The sequence below is a fragment of the Acomys minous genome, assembly GCF_964271855.1.
Source record: "Acomys minous genome assembly, chromosome: 3".
Lineage (NCBI taxonomy): Eukaryota > Metazoa > Chordata > Mammalia > Rodentia > Muridae > Acomys > Acomys minous.
Genome location: NC_140485.1, coordinates 20,062,787 through 20,085,580, shown reverse-complemented (window position 1 = coordinate 20,085,580; position 22,794 = coordinate 20,062,787). Strand labels below are relative to the sequence as shown.

The window sequence follows — 22,794 nt, the reverse complement described above, 5'->3', positions numbered from 1 at the left end:
AGCCCATCTACTGTGAGACACTGCCTCCAACAACACCACGCCTCCAAAAATGCTACTCCCTAGGATCCTATGGGGGCCATTTTCATTTGAACCAACATTGTGAGTTGATAAAGTACACAGCCTCAGGTTTTATTACATCAAATAGAGTGAAGATAAATACACCTTTTAGACTGCAACTAAGCTGGGCGTGGTGGCGCAGGGCTTTAATCCCAGCACTCGGGAGGCAGAGGCAGGCAGATCTCTGAGTTCGAAGCCAGCCTGATCTACAAAGCAAGTCCAGGACAGCCAAGGCTACACAGAGAAACCCTGTCTCGAAAAATCGGGGGGGGGGGGGGAGCATCTAGGCTATGCGTAGCAATGACACTCCTTGGCACAATTCCGTTCCCTTAGAAAGTACCATGTTTCTGCCCTAAGTTTTATCCAGCAGCTCCAGTGCACTGTCTGGTCATGCTCTTTGGCCAGCAGCAGCTGCAGGCCACTGAACCTCTGGAGACCTAGCCTGGTACCCCTTTCTTGAGCCTACCTGATATTTGGAGCATGAACAATCACTCTCTTGATCTGGTAGGCTCCAATTACAACCAAAAGAATCTTGGCTCATATTCTGAACAAGATTCTGTTAAGTAGAGTCATTAAGATAATAAACTTTGTATAGCAGAGGGGTGCTATTATTTTTCCTAATGAAACAATATGACAACAGTAAGTCTCACGGTATTTTCCTAATATTATGAAGTCTACTATATAAAATACGTAATTAGACTCTTATCTATACTTGGAAAATGTTGTATGCTGTGTTAAAGACATCTTCAAACTCACATTTATATTTTATACAAGTATATAACCTGATCATTGTTTATGAGCCAATTAGATACTCTTTAAAAAATAGTATTTGTGTGTGTTACACACACACACACACACACAGAGTAAATTAGAGTACAGACATACATGTGTAGGTCAGAGGACAACTTTCTGGGATGTGGGGACCAAACTGCCAAACTTCCATAGGAAACTTTTACCTGCTGAGCACATCTCACCAGCCCAAGGATGTGGGTATAACTGCTTGCATACTGTATGATTCTTCACCTGTCAATAAACAGCTGATTGGCCTATAGCTGAGGCAGGAAATGGGAGGGGGAGCTCCAGCACAGAAAGTGAATTCTGGGATACGGGATTCTGAAGACAGATGTAACCAGTCACATGGGAGAGCTATGACTGGAATAAACGGGATGCTAGTTATGAGTGTCAGGGAGCATGCCAGCTACACTGGCCTAAGCATTTAAAAATATATTTCAGCCTCAGAGCCATTATTTTAGGAGCTGGGGTGCGAGAGGAAATCATGTGTTTACAGAAGATAAACACTCACATTTTAACAACACAAAGGTTAAGAGTATCAAGTATAAAAACACCACAGCAAGAGTTTATAAAGCAACCACTTTATTTAAACAGTAGTAATACGAAACAAATATCCAACAGGAAATTGGTTTTAAAAAGATGGCAGAACCACATTCTATGCTAAACCATAAAGTGGAACTTTGAATTGTTAAAAACACTATGCAAAGTATTTAATGGCACGTAGGGGTATAGCTCTTTTTTGCCCCATGCCCCCTAACAGTTCTGTCATCATCCTTTCTATTATTTCTCCCATCCTCACTTAACTTCTCTTTGTCTATTTTGTGCTTGTAAAAACTTGTACTTGGAAATCTCGATTGGAAGAGATTGGAAGAGACTTCGGCAACCTAGCACATCACAGCATTTGCCGCCAGCCAGCATGCACGTGCCCCTCTCCTGCCCCAGGAAGCACCCTCCAGCTGAGCACTGGACCCACCACTCCGTGTCCAGAGGGAGCTGCACGTGAGCACGACACAGGAAGGCGCATTAATCGAGGAACCTTATGAACTATTCCAAGTCACCAGTCTTCAAAAGTCTTGAACAGGAATAGATCTGCCCTCTACACAAGCTGCAGAAAAGAACACACATACCAGCTTGTGAAAACTACCAACTTAATCACCCCCACCCCAAACCCATCCATGCAGCAAAAGAAAATATAAAGCCCAAAATGAGTTAAATATTCTTCTTGGGGAAAATGGGAAGGAAAACCCTAACTTACATGTAAAATATAAGGATAGAACTTAACACAACTCCAGAAAACAGAAAAAACAAAACTGCAGAAAGGACAAAAACCAGACTATATTGAGTTTTTTAATCCTAGGGGGCAAGCAGGTAGATCTCTGTGAGTTCTAGGCCAGTCTAGTCTACACAGCAAGGTCCAGTGTAGCCAGGACTACACAGACAGACCTCATCTCAACAACAACAACAACATCATCATCAACAACAACAACAACAACAACTGATAAAAACACTATCTTAACAACAGTAGAGTTAATGGAAATATAAGAACCACCCTTATGATTACAATAAAAAGTTCACAGATATGGAGGCTGGAGAGTGGCTCAGTGATGAAAATACTTGTTTGATAGAGAACCCAGGTTTGATTCCTAGCACCACACAGCAGCTCACAACCACATGGATCCAACATCCTCCTCTGACCTCTGTGGGCACCAGGTATGAGTGCGGTACATGACATTTATCCAAGCAAACACTCAAGCACTCTACAAACAACATAAGCTCACAGAGAGAGAAAGTGCTGTGAAGTTCTCACTGCTACCCAAGGCAATCCACATGTTCAGTGATATCACTAAAAGTTACAGTTAGATATTTGGGAGGGAGGGGGAGGAAAGAAAGAAAAGAAAAAAGGAAGAAGTTTCCTAAGAACTCATATATAGAACCCAAGGGATCCTGAATAGCTAAAACAACATCAGAAAAGAATGACGCACGGCAAGATCCTGCCTCAGAAACAAACAAAAACAGAAAGAAAAAAAGGAGGGAAAAGACACCCTACAAAACGGTTAAAGGCCTGACACTCTTCACAAAGGATTATGAGCTGTATATAAAGGGATTGCAAAAGGACAGTCAGGTGAATAGAAACTTTGTCAAAAGATAGTAAAAAAGTTGGGCGTGGTGGTGCATGCCTGTAATCCCAGCACTCAGTAGGCAGAGGCAGAGAACTCTCTGAGTTCGAGGCCAGCTGGTCTACAAAGTGAGTCTAGGACAGCCACGGCTATGGAGAGAAGCCCTGTCTTGAATAACCAAAGCCAAACCAAAGCAAACAAACAAACAGACAGATGGACAGAACTCAAGAACAGAATTTTAAAACTGCATGGCAGGCAAACCCAGACAGACTCAGGAATGCACATATTTCTATTGAGGAAGGAATTAAAAAAACAAAACAAAACACTTTCATTTGAAAAGACAGAAAAACCTCTATTGAGGTGGTTATCCCAATTTCAAGAGATGATTAAAAGAATTAAAAAAAAAAAAACCCTAGTAGAGTCACCATTACCGTTTCAGTCTACTTACATGACTTCTTTTCAACACCCAAAACCTAATACAGGGAAAAAAAAAAAACCATGTGATTTTTTTATTCACTAATACCTACTAAGTGCAATCTCAAACGGTTCTAATAACATCCAACCTAACAGTATTTTGCACTACTGGAAGAAATAAAAAACTGATTTCACACAAATAAGTATTTGGTGTGATTCTGATTCCACAGAAACCTTCCCGGTTTTATGGACAAAAGCATCTACAGAGAAGCACCTCCGACTTCCTCATATTCAACTGTGCTCAAGGAGCTTTTGCCACAGGTGGTTTCAGGAGGATTTTTTGTTTTCGTGTTTATTTAAATATAATTTTGGAGAGACTAGTCTCAGCTAGTGTACAGGGAGAGCGCGATATCTGCAACCTCACACTCACCTTGCTCCCAGACTAAGAATTCCACAAGACAAGCTATCTGATCAGTCTTCCAGGTACCCGAAATGTCTCAGCCATGACTCTCAACTCCCCTTCTGCGCTTACAATAAAGTTTCTTCTGACTGCTAAAAGTCCGCGCGCGCACACGAACACGCATGCGCGCGCGCGCACACACACACACACACACACACACACACTAAGCAAATAAACATTTTAAATTGCTGGTTATATTGAAAAGTTTAAGAACATTCTAATTCAGGCTGGAGAGATGGCTCAGGGGTTAAAAGCACTGTCTGTTCTTCCAAAGGTCCTGAGGTCAATTCCCAGCAACCACATACAATGAGATCTGGTGCCCTCTTCCGGTGTGCAGACACCCATTCAGTCAGATACTGTATAAATAATAAATATTTTTGAAAACTTTTAAAAAAATAAAAAAAGAACATTCTAATTCATACTATCAATGAATATTAATCTTTCTTCCAGCTACAAAAAATTAATTTCCAAACCTAAGTAAGCTTATAAGATTATCATACACACTAGCCCATACTCTCCCTAAAGAAAAGTATCTTGGGGTTGGAGAGATGGCTCTTCCAGAGGTCCTGAGTTCAATTCCCAGTAACCACACTGTGGCTCACAACCATCTGTAATGTGATCTGATGCCCTCTTCTGCAGATAAAGCACTCATATATAATAAATAAATAAATCTATAAAAAAAAAAAAGAAAAGAAAAGCATCTCTTCTTTTTTGTTTTGTTTTTCGAGACAGGGTCTCTCTGTGTAGCCTTGGCTGTCCTGGACTCACCTTGTAGACCAGGCTGGCCTCAAACTCACAGCGATCCACCTGCCTCTGCCTCCCGAGTGCTGGAGTTAAAGGCCTGTGCCACCACCGTCTGTCAAAAAGTATCTTTTCAAATGCTACCCTCAGTCCAAACACACAAGAAGCTCACCACTGTACTTACTTTAGCCAACAGCTCTTGTGTTTCAGCAGTCAGCGGGGCATGAGAAAAATTACAGTGATCACCCTGGTAACACCTGGCTCCTGTGTGATAAAACTTGCATGGATATTCATGTAGCACAATGTTAAGGAAAATAACACTTTATCTAATTGAAATGATTCATTTTTAATTTAATAACTGTTTCCTCTAAGTCTTCCCTACCCCTACCAGTTGAATCACTGATTTCTCTTTAAAATGGGACAAGAAAAGGTCTCATTTTAGAAAGACAACTTTTTCTCATTCATATATGGTCTCAAAATGGGCCACAGGTAAGTTTCACAGGTGAAAGAAATGTATTTTAATTACCCTGAGACATGGTAAATTAGAATCAAGTGTATTTTAATCACCTCGAGACAATGTAAATTCAAATCAATGAGAACAACATGTTTTACAAATCTGGATCCTTTATGTATTAGTTTTGTTAAAGTAGAACCAATTTACACAACATTATTATCTCAGACCTACCAAGTTAGGATCTGAAAGTTCTGTAGTGTATGACTAAAGAGAAACAACTTCTGGGCGGCCATTGGTGTTATTACCCTAAATGCTTGTATTTCATGTTTTTATAAAAAGTTTGGCAGTTAGGACTAAGGCTACACCTTCGAGTTAAGGGAGACCTCCATAAAATCTCTCTACTTTTCTATATGAATAAGACTCAACTGGACACCATCACAGTAGAAACTGACATCCTCCTGGGCCTGACGAGGCTCCACGAACCTTCCACCGCCCACGCAGAGCAGAACAGGCCTACACGTAAGATTTCCTGGAGGGTCCCTCTCCTTCTTATGGAAAAGCATGCACAGCGCGATCCCTCTGATACCAAGCTTGGGCTTAGCTACAGCACCTTTTTATACTAACAACTGTAGCTTATTAAAAAGTCCACAACTTCGAATGCTCATGCTAGACGAAGAGCGCAGAGAATCTTGTGATAAAGGATATTATGCAAATACAGGCAGTTCTCTCCTCTGGTACAGTATCCTTGTACGTAATACTTACACATTTGCTTTTTCTTCTCTAACTCTGCATCATGATCGAAGTTACATTGGTCTCCCTGGGTGTAAGAACAAGCGCGGTTAGACCTCTGCAACTTAACTCCTGCTAAACTTGAAGTGAGCGAGCGAGGGTCCAGAGAGAATCCTAACAAGCCAGCGTCATAGCACGCAACTTAGCCTGCTCAAGTTTTTAAAAATTCTTACAACATTCTAAATGCAAAACACTTTAATAAATTACCTTTTAAAACATAAGGCACTTTACTAATTTTCTTACTAAACTTTTTCCAAGAGGAAAGAGATTTTTAAAGCTTACAGGTACATTCTTAGCAGACTGGCAGCAGCTCTAGTAGACTTCCGCCATAACTGCACCGTAGTGTTTCTTGCTTTCACACTCTCTTACCTTAATACATTTCCTTTCAAGGAAGTATTTGCAAACTTGCTTCCCTTTACGCTCCACCGTGTGCTGATTGATGAAGCCTTGACTCATCCTCACACGTGGCTGCTTCTCTTCAGGCTTATCAGCCTTTAATACAAAAAAACGGACAGGAGAAAAAGAAAAGTAAATCTTTCACTCTGTTTTAAACTACTTTTAATACATTAGAATGTCACTCATCTAGCAGGGCATGGGCACCAATGCATCATCTCAGCATTCCAAGGCTGGAGCAGGGCTACAGATCAAGTTCAAAGCCAGCCTGGGCAGTACAGCAAGATCCTGGCTCAAAAGCGTGTCCTCTAAAGGGCCTTCAAGAGCTGGACTTTGGTGTATCAGTTTATAAAGTGAATAATCATCAGTTTCAACAGCTTTCAACCACTGAATGCTAGTGTTGATAAAACTTGATTATCTTATTGTACTTTGCCCTTGTTTTTTTTAATTATAAGAAAAATGTTAAAAATGAAGTAAACTAAAAAATGAAAATATATTACTTGTAATAAAAAGAAATCTAAAACAGAAAGAGCTTTAGAGTAACGGAAACAAAGTTGGGAATCACAGTCAACAAGAAGCAGTGAAAAATCTCTGGTTCCAGTGATAGGTTTGTACCATGTAAGATTTAAAAAAGAAATGAGAACCTTACAATCTATTTTAGCTTTTTAGGAACAAAACTATTTTTAAAAGAAGTACTTATTTATTTATTATTTATACAGTATTCTGCCTGCACATACATCTGCAGGCCAGATAGGGGAACCAGATCTCATCATAGATGGTTGTGAACCACCGTGTGGTTGCTGGGAATTGAACTCAGAAGATCAGCCTGTGCTTTTAACCTCTGAGCCCTATAACTTGTGACAGAGTTTATAGCTTCTACATAGCTACATAGTAAATATGTCTTAGGAATATGGTGTGTGCAGTTAAGGAGCTAACACAGCTCCTAATCATCTGCTTTGCAAGAATATCAAGTTATTGATTTATTAAGACCATAAGAATCATATGTGGAGCTGGGCGTGGTGGTGCATGCCTTTAATCCCAGCACTCGGGAGGCAGTGGCAGGAGGATCGCTGTGAGTTCGAGGCCAGCCTGGTCTACAAAGCGAGTCCAGGACAGTCAAGGCTGCACAAAGAGATACTGTCTCGAAAAGCCAAAATAAATAAATAAATGTAAATAAAAAAAGAAGAGAAAGAAGAAGAAGAAGAAGAAGAAGAAGAAGAAGAAGAAGAAGAAGAAGAAGAAGAAGAATCATATATGATCAAATCTTTGATTTTAAATGATTCTGTTGTGAGAGTCTGATGCGGGTTTAGAACTTGCTCTTCACAAAGAAGGGCTGTCAGTGCTGCGGGAAGAATCATTTGAGGCAATGTGAAGACACAGAAGAGAGGTTGGGTGGAACAGGCAGTGATCTGAACCCTGACCTCAGATTCCCTGCTTGCAAAATATGGGAAAAGCGACAACTTTTATAGAAGTTTGTTTCAATCTTTAGTATTTGGAAACATTCCCCTGCCCCAACACACACACTTTTTGATCTGGGATGTCACTGTTACCCAGGACAGTCTTGAACCTCTGCTCCCACTCCTGAGCAGCAGGACTACAAGGCAGCCCCATCCATGTTCTATTTCTTTTGACCTCCCCAAACTAGTGACCTTGTGTCTAAGCTGAATAAAAAGCCCGCCACTCAGTTTAAAAGTCTTCAGAAAAGCAGAGTCTAGAGAAGTCGTTTACTGTGCCAGGCTGAAGTACACATGCACAGTAAGGAAGGACAGTTACAAAGCAAAAGCAAAGTACCAGGAGCAGGACTAGGAGATTTGGTAAGGCCAACGCTCAGAAATAGTTGTTTTTAATTTCCAGAAGGAATCACCTCAGGGCTGAGGGTCTGCAGTGTATAAACTGTGCAGGACTGTGTGGCCTTCCAACTGTCTCCATGGCATTTCCTTCTGCCTCCCAGTTGTCTACCATTACTGATGGCCCAGCACGCACAGGTGCACCAAAGGGCTGATGACCTGTATTCTGGGCCAACAGGGAAATCACGAGGCTGAAAATGGGTGCTGGCAGGCAGCACCCACGCCAAGAGGGAAGGAAGCAGTGGTGAGGAAGGGAAGACCACAGAGTCCCAGCAGGTACAGGTCTCCAGACAAGCCTGACCTGTGGGACGCTCCTGCTCCCCCCATCACAGAGCACTTCTTGAAACCGGAGTGAAAGACAGAAACCCTGAAGCACACAGCATCCTCCTGCAAGCACAACTCCTGTACCTTGTCTTGGGAGCCACTGTTCTTCAGTAAGGCACTTGACCCATTGTTCCCAGTGCCAGGCCACTTTTGCTTCATTTTCTTCTCTTTAACTTTCTTGTGACCAGCTTTAGATTTTTTATTTTTTTGTTTGACAGCTAAAAACAAACAAGTTCATTTTTAAAAATAGCATAAAGGTATGATATCAGCTTAACCTTCAGAAATATGCCTTATGATAACTCAGGGAAACTGAAGCTCAGTGAAGGAACACTGGGGTAACAGTGACCTGACTTTCTAGAAGCCTTGCTATTAAGAGGCAAAAAGAGAACTCTAACACCCCAAATTCAAACACATTGTTTTTAAAAAGAAGTGTTGGGAGGGAGAGAAAAGCAAGACATTTTTTGCTTTTTGTTTGTTTGTTTGGTTGGTTTTTTTTGAGACAGGATCTCTCTGTGTAGCCTTGGCTGTCCTAGACTCACTTTGTAGACCAGGCTGGCCTTGAACTTGCAGCAATCCACCTGCCTCTGCCTCCCGAATGCTGGGATTGAAGGCGTGAGCCACCACGCCTGGCCAGGCTAGAGCATTTTAAAGACAACAGCAATCGGTTGATCTAGTCGGAAATGCCACAGCTTTACAAGAGAAAAAAACTACAGAAGTTTATAATGATCTCATGTATTATATATTTTTCATTGAAAATACATCACAAAGCTGAGGATGGTGGTGTATACCTGCATGCTGGCTAGTTTTTTGTTTATTTGTTTGTTTTGTTTTTTGTCAACTTGACAAAAAATAGAATTATCTGGGAAAGAGGCACCTCAATTGATAAGACAACTCCATTCGAGTGCCTGCAGACAAGCCTACAGGGCATGCTCTCTATTACTAAGTGATGTGGGAGGCCCAGCTCACTGAGGGCGGTGCCACTCTGGACAGGTGGACCTGGACGGTATAAGAAAGCAGGTAAGAAAGCATAGGGAGCAAGCCAGGAAGCAGGGCTCCTCCACGGGCTCTGCTTCAGTTCCTGCCTCTAAGTCCCTGCTGTGGCTTCTTTCAGTAGCGGACTGTTGGTTACGTGAAAGTCGATAATATGATATAAACCCTTTTTTCCTCCTCAAGTTGCCATCACGGTGTGTGATCATAGCAATATACAGCAAACTAGGACAACTGTAAGCCCCGCACTGAGGACACTGAGGCTGGAGGATCAGGAGTTCACAGCTATCTTCAGCTACACAGCACCACCTGGGCAGCCAGGCATGGTGGCCACGCCTTTAATCCCAGCACTCGGGAGGCAGAGGCAGGTGGATCGCTGTTGAGTTTGAGGCCAGCCTGGTCTACAAGCAAGTCCAGGACAGCCAAGGCTACACAGAGAGACCCTGTCTTGAAACCCCCCCCCCAAAAAAAAACCACCTGGGCTACATGAGATTCCCATCTTAACATATCATAACCTGTCACAAAAAAAAAATATCTCATATGCACTAAGTTTACTATAGTTGTACTTTGAATGAAGAAACATAAAAATGGAGGAAAGTGTTAAAAATATCATTTATGCCAGGCACGGTGGCACATGCCTGTAATCCTAGCACTAGGGAGGCAAAAGCAGGCGGATCACTGTGAGTTCGAGGCCACTGTGGTCTACAAAGTTGAGTCCAGGACAGCCAAGGCCACACAGAGAAACCCTGTTTCAAAAAAAAACCCAAACCCCAGCACCCCCTCAAAAAAATTCATTTATACTGGTTGGTGGTAGCACACACCTTTAATCCTAGTACTTGGAAGGCAGAGTCAGGAGGATCTCTGAGTTTCAGCCCAGCCTGGTGTACAATGCGAGTTCCATAATAGCCAGGGCGATACAGAGAAACCCTGTTTTAAAGAGAGAGAGAGAGAGAGAGAGAGAAAGAGAGAGAGAGAGAGAGAGAGAGAGAGAGAAGAATTTCATGTGCCTTCATATCTACGGCCAAATCCCACTTTAGTAACTTAAGAAAATACATCTCAATTTAAAAAGTAAAAATGAAAATAATTTTAAAAATAAACATATTTCTATGCTGGGGCTATGGTTCTGTGATGGGATATCTCCTTAATATACATGAGGCCTGGGTGATCAATCCCAGCACCTAAATACATGGGCATAGACGAAGACAACATCCAGTCAGCCAGTTCTTTAAGCAAGGGTCAAGGGAGCAGGCACAGCCTAGCCTTTATACATGCACAATTCCGGATTCAGACTTCTCCTGAGAACTCAACAGCAGCTGCCTAGTGTCTCCTACAAAATGAGCATTTATGTATCAAGCAACCAGTCGCAGGGTATGCCTCACATCAAGCATAACGGCGGACAACCACGATGGCTTCTGCAGATGAGCACTTACTCTGCTGGGTACCTCCCGCTCCCTCTTTCTTCACAGATTCTTCGGGGCGTAGTGAGGGTTGAGCAGCACTTGCCATCTCTTTAGCTTGTATGTACCGCTGAAGCTCTTTGTCAAAATTATCTTCTGATCCCTGATTGCATGTCTCCCCATCGCTGTACGGCTCGTAGTCCTTACTTCGTGACTTTCTACAGGGCAAGCTCTTCGGTGATGCTGTAGAGCTTCCAGGGCGCTTAAACTAAGTAAAGATGAAAACCAAAAATTTCAAAACTTAAGATTCAAAGCAAGCTTGATATACACACACACACCCACACACACACACACACTCACACCCACACACACCCCAATACTGGCTATTATCTGACCATTACTGCATTTGTATAATGGGCACATAGTTTTCAGATAGCATTTTCCACACTCTTTTTTTTAAACACCTGAAACCTCTGTAGAATTAAACATGGGCTGGAGAAATGGCTCAGTGGTTAGGAGCACACAGTGCTCTTTCAAAAGACCCAAGTTCAGTTCCCAGCACCAGGTCCAACAGCTCACACCTGGAACTCCAGCTCCAGAGGAGTCTGAAGCTTCTAGCCTTGAAGGGCACCAGCACTCAAGTGCACACACACATGCAAACCTAATGAAAAAACAGTAAGTATAAATTTTAAAACACACATGCAAAAAAAAAAAAAGCAAAACAAACAGACAAACAAAAAAACCACAAAGAGGCCTAGGGAGACGGCTCAGTCAAACATGCACTATGCAGGTATAGCAAGAAGTTCAGACTCCCAGCACCATGTAAAAGCTGGTTTTGGTGGCCTCGTGCGTGTGTCCCTGGGAGACAGAGCAAGGTGAACGGAGAAAGATCCATGGAGTTCACTGGAAAGCAAACCTAAGTGCAGCAGTGAACTCAAGGGTCAGAGGAAAATGCTTCTCAAAATACAGAACAACTGAGGAAGACACAAACAGCAACCTCTGGCCTCTACATGTGTGAACATACATGTACATACACACACAGAGAAAACAAAACACAAACTACAGCAACATATTTATCTTCAGGGATAATTTGAAGAAAGAGTCTGAATTGGCACAAATGTATTTACAGGCCCGTAACCTCAGCATGCAGGAAGTAAGCGCAAGAGGATCAGAAGTTCACCAAGAGCCTCAACTATAGCACACAAGGCCAGCCTGCATCAGGAGAAATCCTGCCTTAACGGGCATCTTTATAAGCTTCGGTTAGTAAGATGTCTGCACTTAGCAACATGGGTATATCAATTGTATGATTATGATAAACATGTATTAACACATTTTACACAAAAAGTTGTTTGTTTGTTTGTTTTTCATTTTACCAAGACAGGTCCTTGCTATATAGCTCAGCCTGGCTTCAAACTCATGGCAATCCTCCTGCCTCAACCTCTCAATTACAGAAATGTGCCACCGTATCTCTTTTCCTTTAGCTACCTGTTTTTATCAATTAAGTTCCACTGCAACCCAGTCGTGCCCGTTCATTTGCAAGATGTTTCTGTTGTGCTTAATTATAACAAAGATTACAACCCAGAGTCATCAAGAGTCCCCGAATGGTGCTTTACATAGAAGCTGGCCTTCTCCTATCAATAGACTATGGTTTTATGGTCTCTACCTTTATTTAGTAGGTAAAGAGGTATGTTAGTAAGACTTTGCTTGTAAGGGACACTTGTTTTGTAAGCAAAGGACCTGAGTTTAAGCCACAGAACCCACATTAAGAAAAAAGCAGAAGCCTGGGATGAATGTGCATGCCTGTAAACCCAGCACTCAGGGAGGCTGAGGCAGAGGCAAGCATATCTCTGAGAGTTCGAGGCCAGCCTTATCTAAAAAACAAGTTCAAGACAGCCAAGGCTACACAGAGAAACCCTGTCTCGAAAAACCAAAATAAAAATAAATAAATAAATAAAAAACTAGAGAGAAAGAAAGAAGGAAAAAGGAAAAAGAAAGCTAAGAAAAAAGAAGCAGGGCGCAGAGGCAGGAGAATCCCTGGGGCTCCCCTGCCAACAGGATCAGGCCACTTGCTGAGTTCCAGGTGAGTGAGAGACCCTGTCTCAATAAATATACTTATTACACACACACACACTTAAAAAAAAAAACAAAGTGAATGATGCCAACGCTCACACACAATCACATACACAAATGGCTTAGGAAGAATTAAGACAAAGACTACAATATTCTAATTCCAATTCCTCTCTAAATAACCTACGGATTTTTATGGAATCTATGGAAATCCCACCAGGGCCACCTGACAAACTGATGGGCCTGTGTCTAAGACTAGCCAAGACAAGGCGGGTGTGGTGTAGCACCCTTCAATCCCAGCACTTGAGAGGCGGGTACCTGAATTCCAGGCCAGCATGGTCTACAGAGAAGGTCCTAGGATAGCCAGGGCTACACAGAGGAACGCTGTCTTAAAAAACAGAAAGGAAGAAAAAAGGAAAGAAGAAAGGAAGGAAGGAAGGAAGGAAAGAAAAAGAAAGAAAAGCTGGGCGTGGTGGTGCACGCCTTGAACCCCAGCACTTGGGAGCCAGAGGCAGGCAGATCGCTGTGGTTTGAGGCCAGCCTGGTCTACAAAGCAAGTCCAGGACAGCCAAGGCTACACAGAGAAATCCTGTCTCAAAAAACCAAAACCAAAACCAAAAAAAAGCAACAAAAAAAAAAAAGCAAAAAAAAAAAAAAAAAAAAAAAGGAAAGATAGCCAAGACACTTTAAACAAAAAATAAAACAAAACAAAGGTGCTAGGACTAGCTTACATAATATCAAACCATTATAAAACTGCACAAATTAACTCTGTAAGAGCTGGGGAAGGAAAAAGATAACTCAGAGGACAAAAACAGAGTTGAGAAGATTAACCATAAACACTTGATTTTAACAAAAATGACAATGTAAAACCACAGGGACAAGACAGCCTCTTCCTGATAAGTTAATAGTCCTGGAACAATTAGGTATGATAATTACAAAATATATGAAAAAATGGGTTGCCTGCACCTCATAGAGAGTATAAATTTCAATGTGAAAAGGTAAAATAAAGCTTTAGAAAGTAATATAAGAAAATATATTCATCAATACACAAAGGACTAGATACATAAAAACATATTCTTAAAACCAACTACCTTAAAATTGTGACATTTATTAAAAAAAAAATCACTGGCTAGAAAGAAAACTAAAATGAGCGGGTTCTGCAACACTTTACGTATAAGAATAAAGACCAAAAACTACTCCTAAAGAACCATAAATTAAGAAGAAAAAAAACAAAACAAAAAGGACAACAGCAAAACAAAACAAAACCCATAAATAATCTCAATGAGGGGAAGGCAGAGGGAAAGACTTGAACAAGGTTAAGTAAACAGAAAACTCACAGGCAGACAGTCCTCTGAAAACGCAAGCTGTGTGGACAAGACTGGGATGGCACGGCATCCTCCTCAGACAGAGCAACAGATAGGGTCTCTCTCGTCCATGGGTTGGAATAAAAACAATTAACTTTCTAACATAGTTAAGTGTCAACGCACGGGCAATGCTGCTCATACCCGAGGATCCGGCAGCTAGCTCCTCCCCCAGGGCAATGCTGAGTGCATGTGCAGGACACAAGTGAAAGGACAGCCCAGTGCCTCCCTACAGTAGGATGTCCTGTGTCCATGGAGGACCACTGTGCTGCAATAAAGATGAATGCGCACACACTAGATTCATAAATGTTAAACAGTATCCTTAGGGATGACCACACAAGCAGGAAGACTGTGAAGAACAAGGAAGCGGTCAGTTTACAAGTTACAACGGCTCATCTCAGGGGCTAACACAGACGGAGGAGGCACCTTGACTTGCAGGGCTGCCCTGGGTGCCCGATGGTTAGCCATAACCCCACACCTATTTGTATTAGTGACTGAAGAGCCTGGGTTGAAGCAACCCTACTTGGGATAATCCGGGTGGCCACCTTTTCATCTGACTTCCTTGGACATTACTTCAGAATACAGCATGCTACCTGCTGTCTGTGAGGGGTATAGTACACCGATTATGAACTGCAGACACAAAGGAGTGAGGCCTGTACGACTTGACTACCCCTGTGAGACAATAAAACTGCAGTTTCTGGACCTCAGCCTCAGTTCTTATCCATGGCAGCTACACATACAAAGACAGTATCTATGTGGTAGCTCCGGGCCTTCCCCAGGAGATGAGGGTGTGCCAGCTGTATCTTCTCTCCTGGATCTTTTCATAAAGCTGATTTGTGCCTTATAAGTTTCATTGCCAATAGGAACAAAAGATTTCAAAAGAAAGAGGAGCAGATATATTGACTTTGTGATGGACTGAACTTGAGTCTCCCCCGACTCTAAATCCTTTTTTCTTTCTTTCTTTTTTTGGTTTTTTGAGACAGGGTTTCTCTGTGTAACAGCTCTAGCTGTCCTGGAACTTGCTCTGTAGACCAGGCTGGTCTCGAACTCACAAAGATCCTCCTGCCTCTGCCTCCCAAGTGCTGGGATTAAAGGCGTGTGCCACTACCGGCTCACGATTCTAAATTCTTATGCATAGTCTTTATCCTCAGTATTTCAGAGTGTGGCCTGTCTATTTGGAAATCAGGCCATTGAAGATGAAGTCAGAAAGTTTCCCAGAATCATGGAAAACAAAAAAGCACCAGAGAGGTCTGGGTCAGATCCTTTCTCACACATCCCAGAGGGAACAACCCTGCTAGCAGCTTGCTCTCAGATTAATCCAGCCCCAAAACTACATGATAATGCATCTGCTGTTCTTACTGCTGTGTTGTGTCTTAGTAAGGCAGTCCCCAACACACGAATCCGGGTTCTAAATTAGTAATTACTAAGGCTGTGTAAGCTAGCAAGTCAGACTTTAAATTTTATATCTAATTTCACAAGAAGGAAGCTTTTCAAAAACAGTTTATAGCCCACTTCAGAAACAGGGAAGCTGATCTTTTTTTTTTTTTTTTTTCGAGACAGGGTTTCTCTGTGTAGCCTTGGCTGTCCTGGACTCCCTTTGTAGGCCAGGCTGGCTTCGAACTCACAGCAATCCGCCTGCCACTGCCTCCCGATTGCTGGGATTAAAGGCATGTGCCACCACACCCGGCTGGGAAGCTGATCTTGTTGCAATACTGGCACACTCTCCATCTGATGGTGAGGGCAGTTCATGCTAAAAGATAAGAAAGTTCCGGAGCCAGGAGAGAAACCCTGTCTCGAAAAACCAAAAAAAAAAAAAAAAAAAAAAAAAAAAAAAAAAAAAAAAGAAAAAGAAAGTTCCGGAAAGATGAGTTTCCTTGACCTAAGTAACTGAGCCCCAAATGCTGAATACAATAAGACAAACAAGATCCCTCATGCTCTCACGGCCATCCAGCGCCTTCTGTTCAACGTGCCAAAGGAATCTTACTTTCTTGGGAACTTTTCCACAGACTCGCTTTACTTCCCATTTGACTGTCTGTGTTTCTTCAACTTCAGTACCATCTACAGTTCTGCAGAAAAAAAAAAAAGCAAATAACACAAAGGGATTAATCACACAGCCATTAAAATTCATCGCCTGCATTTGTCTTAAACTAAACTTGAAATGCACAGTCTACTCTAAATGCTCTATAAAAATCAACATTAATAAAAACAGCAACGTAGGTCAGGAATGGTGGTGCAGTCCTTTAATCCCAACACACAGGAGACAGAGGCGGGTGGATCTCTGTGAGTTCGAAGCCAGTATGGTCTACACAGCATGTCCTAGGCCAGCCGGCGTTACATAGTAAGGCTCTGTCTCATAATAACAACAGCAATAATGATGTTGACCAGTAAATGTTACTATGTATATGCATAACCTGTAGGACCGAAACCTCGTATTACATAATCTTAATGCTTAAGAAGCAGCCTGCATATAAATCGCCATTCAGTCACCACTCCAGTCACTCAGTACACACTAAGTGGCCACCACATGTCAGGCTGTGGCCTCAGATCATGAGTTATAACAATGAAAACGGCAAGCTGCTCCTGCCTTCTGAGAGCTTTCTATCTTCTTCAGAGAAAAATAGTACAGGCACGACACTTCAGTTAGACTTGGGGTTTTCTAAACAGAAAAGATATGGAAGAACTACCAAAGAGGACCAAGAAGAGACTTGATACCCTATGAGCATATACAGGGGGAGGAGGTCCCCCTCAGTCACAGTCATAGGGGAGGGGAGTAAGGGGAAAATGGGAGGGAGGGAGGAATGGGAGGATACAAGGGATGGGATAACCATTGAGATGTAATATGAATAAATTAATAAAATAAAATAAAGTAAAAAAAATAAAGAGAAAAATATCAAAGAGGAATATAAAAGAGAAGGGTATATCAGGTACAATGCAGGATGCTTTCAGAGGCTAGGAGACAAACACCTAAAAAAAGTCAAACACGAGAAATTGGCCATGCATAGATACTGTGCGAGGTAATTCCTGAGCATAGTCTAACACAACGGTTCTCAACCTTCGAGTCTTGACCCTTTGGGGGGTGGTATATGACCCTTTCAGGGGAATCATATATTATACATTTACACTACAATTTTTTGCAGTAGCACACGCCTTTAATGCCAGCACTCAGGGAGGCAGAGGCAGGTGGATCACTGTGAATTCAAGGCCAGCCTCACAAAGTGAGTCCAGGACAGCCACGTTTACATAGAGAAACTCTGTCTCAAAGAACCAAAAAACAGTAGCATATCCACAGTTACAGTTATGAAGTAGCAACAAAAATAATTTTATGGTTGGAGGAGTCACTACAACACAAAAACTCTATTAGGGTCATAGCATTAGGAAGGCCGAGAACCACTGTTCTAGCAGATGAAGGGACAGAAAATACCAGAGACTGGAGAACTGTGCCTTGGACCACATCCCATCATCCACAATGTCCTTTCAACTTCACTACTCTATTGGGACCGATGGATGATCTTCAGTCCTATTTCTTGACCCACCCATAAACCTGTAAGCCAGCTCCAGCAATACTGAGCTGTGCCGTTTCTTTTTTCCCCTGTTGTAGGCTCTGGTGTTTTTGTTTTTTTTTTTAACAATTAAACTTTATTATACAACCCCACTAGCTTACACAAGAGGGAAAAAAGGTTAAAGGGGAAAAAGAGTGAACCTTCCAGTATCCGTTCCACAGGACGGGTCCATGGGTGTCTCAGGCCTGCGTGCAGGTCTGGCCTGTTCGCTGATCCACGTGCGCTCAGGCCCGGTCTGAACCTGCAGCTGCTCTCTCCTCTCTGCCTGCCTGTGTGACATGCGAAGGGCAGTCTCCTTCTCCCACTGAGGGTCAATTAGAAAAACAGTAGTCCTGGTGGAGTCCCCAGGTCGGCTTCCTGAATTCCAGGCCCAGGATGGCTCCACCCAGTCCATCTCAAGGTATCCATGGTGTGTCCAAGGGTAAAGCCCACCGAGACTGCTTTCACCTGTGACAAAGCTTACAGTCCTTCCCACACCCTATTGCTGCTATTTTTTTTAAAAGATAGGGTCTCACTGTGTAGACCAAGCTGGCCTCAAGCTCAGAGATCCACCTGCCTCTGCCTCCCCAGTGCTGGAGTTAAAAGGTGTGATGCCACGCCTTGTTGCTGTTTCTCAGTCTCCTTGGTTGATGCTTCATCTTTGCAACTCTTAACAAAGCCTTTCTTTTCTCTATGGTTTCATTCTTGGTGATGTCTTTCAATCTAATGTCATTTGTATACAGCTGATTCCAATATCCTAGTCTCCAACTCCCTACCCTTAACAACCAGCCAACCTCCCTTTCAACTGATCTGCCTGGATACCCCACCCCCACCCCCAAACCCCACCACCTTCCAGTAAGACTTTCCTAACTATCCTCTTTATCTGCACTCTCCTGATGACTCCACAAGCACTTCCTAACTCCTCACTCAGGCTTTTCATTTACCCCATGGCTTTCATTATCGTATAAATACTATGTATCTGCAGCTCGCCTCAGCCACCTTGGTAATATACAATTCAAGAGCATTAGTATTTTTCTGCATTTCATTCATTTACTGTTCTATCATCATTGCCTAGAATGATGTGTCTTATGTCAACAGAAGTTGTTTCAAATAAATGAGTATTCCCATCATGAACAAAAAGCCGCCCGTTTCAAGGCGGAGAAACGGCTCAGTAATTAAGCGCCCTCTTCTGGCCTCCACAGGCAGTGCACACATGTGGTGCAGAGGGTACCTGCAGGCAAAACATTCGTACATACAAAATGAAAATGAATTAAACAAACAAACAAACAAAAAGATTCAACACACTAAAAAAACTCTACAGGCAAAATCAAAGATAAACCGAGAGGAAACACAGAAATCTGAAATCTTTTTGCTGTTGTTGTTGTTTGGTTTTTTGAGACAGGGTCTCTCTGTGTAGCCCTGGCTGTCCTGGACTCACTTTGTAGACCAGGCTGGCCTCGAACTCACAGTGATCTGCCTGCCTCTGCCTCCCGAGTGCCACGCCTGGCAAAAAATCTTACATCTTGAAAAAGACCTAGGTCAAAGTGAAAAGCAGGCACACTCCTTACTTCCTATCACTCTCCGCTTATCTTTTGGCAAATCCAAGTGTCTCTTCGTATTTCAGGCAAACTTTAGCAAATGGGCTTTTGTCTAACATTATGTTCAAATTGTTAGCTATTTTATTAAAATCTTGCTCAGTTCTCATCTATGCGAAAATTACCAATTCGTTCTCTTGCTGTTCTTAAATGTATTACCTGCAAGTAATTAGCGCCCATTTCTTCACTGTATCTATAGGACTTAATTTACAAGAGTAACTCTGCTTTAGAAGCTGGGTGATGAAATCCTATGTAATGGAGTGACACTACATGGGCACCTTAATCCTAGATCCGCCACTCACACTGCACAGTCTTGGAGGACGATTCTCTATGCCTCAATTTCCCATCTGCCAAACGAGAACATCACTTTCTCCTTAAGGTTGATGTTAAGACTACATTTCATACAAAGGACACAGTAAAACCCAATTAGGTAATAGTTTCCACTAAGGTATTTGAAACAGAGCAGCCAACATATACATATATTCCTTTCCCTCTTGAGACAGGGTTTCGCTATGTAGCCGAGGCTGGCTTGGAACGTAGACCAGGCTGGTCTCAGACTCCCAAGATCTGCCTGCCTCTCTGCCTTTCCAGTGCTGGGATTAAAGGTGTGGCCACCAGGCCCGGCCCAGGGCTGGAAAAAAATATCTGTAATGAAAGTGGGAAAAAAAACTCGTGAAGGATGTGTGTCAAGAGTTCCACTGAGGAAAGATGTAACATAGGAAAGGTTTAGCAGAGATGGCTTTGGGGAGCACTTTCAACTCAAAAGTTAACGGGTATCATCTGTACAGAAATTCTGCACTAAGTACGAGAAAAACAACATGCTCTTCCAATTTAACAGAAATAATACGGCAAAACAGCGCTTGCTGCTTTATTCTGGGATTTTGGGTTCAGGATCACTGGCAGGGCAGTCCTGTATGTAGCCTTCAAACTCACTACAATCAGAAGTCTGAGCGGAGTGACAGGAAACAGGTTAAGCGCACGTGCGAGGGGAGCAGGCGGCCCCTGGGGGGCAGATTTGCTGAGGCCGGAGCCTCCTCCCGCCTCCCGGCCACTGCCCTCGCCCCCGGTCCCCCACTCCGACTTCCATCCCACTTGCCCTCGCGACCTCTCTGTTCTGGCCTCCACCCACGCGCTAGCCCAGGCTCGGGGGTCTTCTTCCAAGGAGCGAGGGGGCGGAGCCTGGGCGGTGCCCCTGCAAAGGACGAAAAACGTGTGGATCACCTTTCCTCAGGGTTGGCAGCCGGTTTTTTGCCGAGGGCCGGATTGGGGGGTTTTGAGAAAAGATTTTCAAAATCCATAACTCTGATCGTCCCTCTCCACGGCGAGCAGCTACTGAGCAACTAGCAGAGCCCAGGCTCCGAGAAACCTTGAGGCGCGCTACGGGCCACAAGCTCCGCCCCCCAGCGCGCACGCGCGCGTGCTGTCTGGCTCGACTCCGCACAAGCCGTCGCCCTTCCTACTACGCATGTGCAGTCCTCACTTGGGTGCTTTCGGTACCTTCGCTGCGCACGCGCAGTTCCCAATGTTTGACAGGCGGGTTTGCACATCTTAGTGCAGCAATCTAATAGCATTAAAAAAACAAAACAAAACAAAACAAAAAAAACAGGCGGTGGTGGCCCACGCCTTTAATCACAGTGCTTGGGAGGCAGAGGCAGGCGGATTGCTGTGAGTTCAAGGTCAGCCTCATCTACAAAGCGAGTCCAGGACAGTCAAGGCTAACACAGAGAAGTCCTATCTCAAAAAAACATTTATTAATTAATTAGCTAATTAATTAATTGCACAAAAATAAACTTACATGGTCTCTACAATAGAAGACTAAACAAATATGTTTAAAGCAGGTAGTTCATTAGAAAGAGCTGTGTGAGGACTCTTCGGAAGAGTGGGGCATACAAGCTGAAAGGGATGAGCTTGAGTGGGGTGAGCTCAGTCTTGAGATAATTTCCAGAGGAAGGAATAAAATTGTAGTTAGATGTACGTCCGAAGGAGAACTCTGATGGCAGGAAAATAGATAACATTTGGAAAACAGGAAATTGTTTAATGGAAATAAATGTAAGAAAGTAAAACTCAAACTATGTGTTGGACCAGGACAGAAAACCTGACTCTGCTGTAACTAGGGGTGGGGTGGGGGGTGTCACACCACAGACAAATGAAGAAAATTATTTGAGGTCAGACCTCTTCCAGAGGGAAATTCTACCTCCCCGGTTATATGGACAGTCACCTTTTCTTCCTTTTTTTCAGTTGGTTACTAAAAATTATGAGAGAAAAACTAAGGAGGTAAAAACTAATAATATCAAAAATATATTTTAAAAAACTAGTAATATCCCTTCTTTAGAGGAAATACTAGATCATAAAATTATTGCCATTTAGACCTTTTCATATTAAAAAAAAAAAGATGATGTTTAGAATTTGTGTTGATGATGTGTTGGTCGTCCGTGCTCAGATGGAAGGGCGTCCTAGGACTCAGAAGGCCAGGAACAACACAGCTCTGACAGGAAGCCTCCTCAGCGGAGTCATTTCAGCTCCCAGAGGAGGGTAATCGACCCCCCCACACACATCCACCTCCGCCCCCCACCCCCCATCTCGGGAACTCAGGACCCTCAGTCCCCTACAATCCTTCAGTTCTTCCCTTCTTTTCATTTCTTCTTGGCTTCTTCTGATAAGAATCACATTTAGCAGCAAATCTCATAAAACAGATTTTTAGGAGGGTCTAGGGTGTGGAGGGACGATTCCAGGGTTGGCTGTCCTGCTCAGCAGGAAATTGAACAAAGGCTGGGGCTTATGTAGGATTTCTTAGGGGGCAGAGCTTTTCAGGGCAGAGATTTCCAGAATGAGGATTGGTAGGATTTCAAGAACAGGCAGCTTTGGCTGAGGCACCGTCGCTGAGGAGCTGTTTGTGGAGATGCTGTCATGGCTCACGGCGGACAGTTCCTCTGATGGCTTCCCACTACAGCCACAGGCTGGGGCTGCAGGGAAGAAGGTGCAGGTACCAAGGTGGCATCTCATGATGGCAACAGGCTGAGGAGGTGTCGCTGTCTGACAGATGCCGCCATTTTGATGGTTCCTGGTGACAGCACACCAAGGTGGCACAGGCTAGGGCGGGAAGGAGGGACCACCGCTTTGACAGCTCTCACAGTGGGCCACCCAGGGACTGCACAATGGCCTGAGTTTGATCCTTGGAACCCACAGCATGGAAAGAGAAAACCAATTCCCCCAAAGTTGTTATCTGACCACCGCATGCTTGCCATAAATCTGATTTAAAAAATGAAATACCCAAGTTGGGTACGGTGGCACACGCCTTTAATCCCAGCACTCAGGAGGCAGAGGCAGGCAGATCACTGTGAGTTCAAGGCCAGTCTGGTCTACAAAATGAATCCAAGACAGCCAAAGCTATAGAGAAACCCTGTCTCGAAAAACCAAACAAACAAAGAAATACTGGTCTTAGTGTAAGTTTTATTTCTCT

The 22,794-nt window shown here is 43.2% G+C and overlaps 1 protein-coding gene across 2 annotated transcripts; it reads right to left on the bottom strand.

Annotated features, from left to right (window-relative positions):
• Positions 1–1,409: 1,409 nt before the first annotated feature.
• Positions 1,410–20,755, bottom strand: ZC3H8 (zinc finger CCCH-type containing 8). Of its 2 annotated transcripts, XM_084775906.1 has the most exons (9): positions 20,556–20,755; positions 16,185–16,266; positions 10,806–11,040; positions 8,473–8,606; positions 6,194–6,316; positions 5,741–5,852; positions 4,766–4,875; positions 3,415–3,439; positions 1,410–1,954 (listed from the first exon to the last, which is right to left on the bottom strand). In XM_084775906.1, exons 1-9 carry the CDS (start codon positions 20,630–20,632, stop codon positions 1,914–1,916), a joined length of 939 nt encoding a protein of 312 aa, XP_084632032.1. In that variant the 5' UTR covers positions 20,633–20,755; the 3' UTR covers positions 1,410–1,913. The 2 variants fall into 2 exon arrangements, with proteins under 2 accessions (XP_084632032.1, XP_084632031.1); XM_084775905.1 differs by lacking the exon at positions 3,415–3,439 and having other exon boundaries at positions 1,410–1,979.
• Positions 20,756–22,794: the final 2,039 nt, after the last annotated feature.

What these genes read in the sequence shown, in the direction of transcription:
- ZC3H8 (XM_084775906.1), bottom strand. Translation starts at nt 20,632, where the DNA reads ATGGATTTTGAAAATCTTTTCTCAAAACCCCCCAATCCGGCCCTCGGC. An exon ending in TTGAAAGGAAATGTATTAAG is followed by an intron (nt 5,853 to 6,193) that starts GTAAGAGAGTGT and finishes TCTTACACCCAG; the next exon opens with GGAGACCAATGTAACTTCGA. An exon ending in CACAAGAGCTGTTGGCTAAA is followed by an intron (nt 3,440 to 4,765) that starts GTAAGTACAGTG and finishes TCCCTGTATTAG; the next exon opens with GTTTTGGGTGTTGAAAAGAA.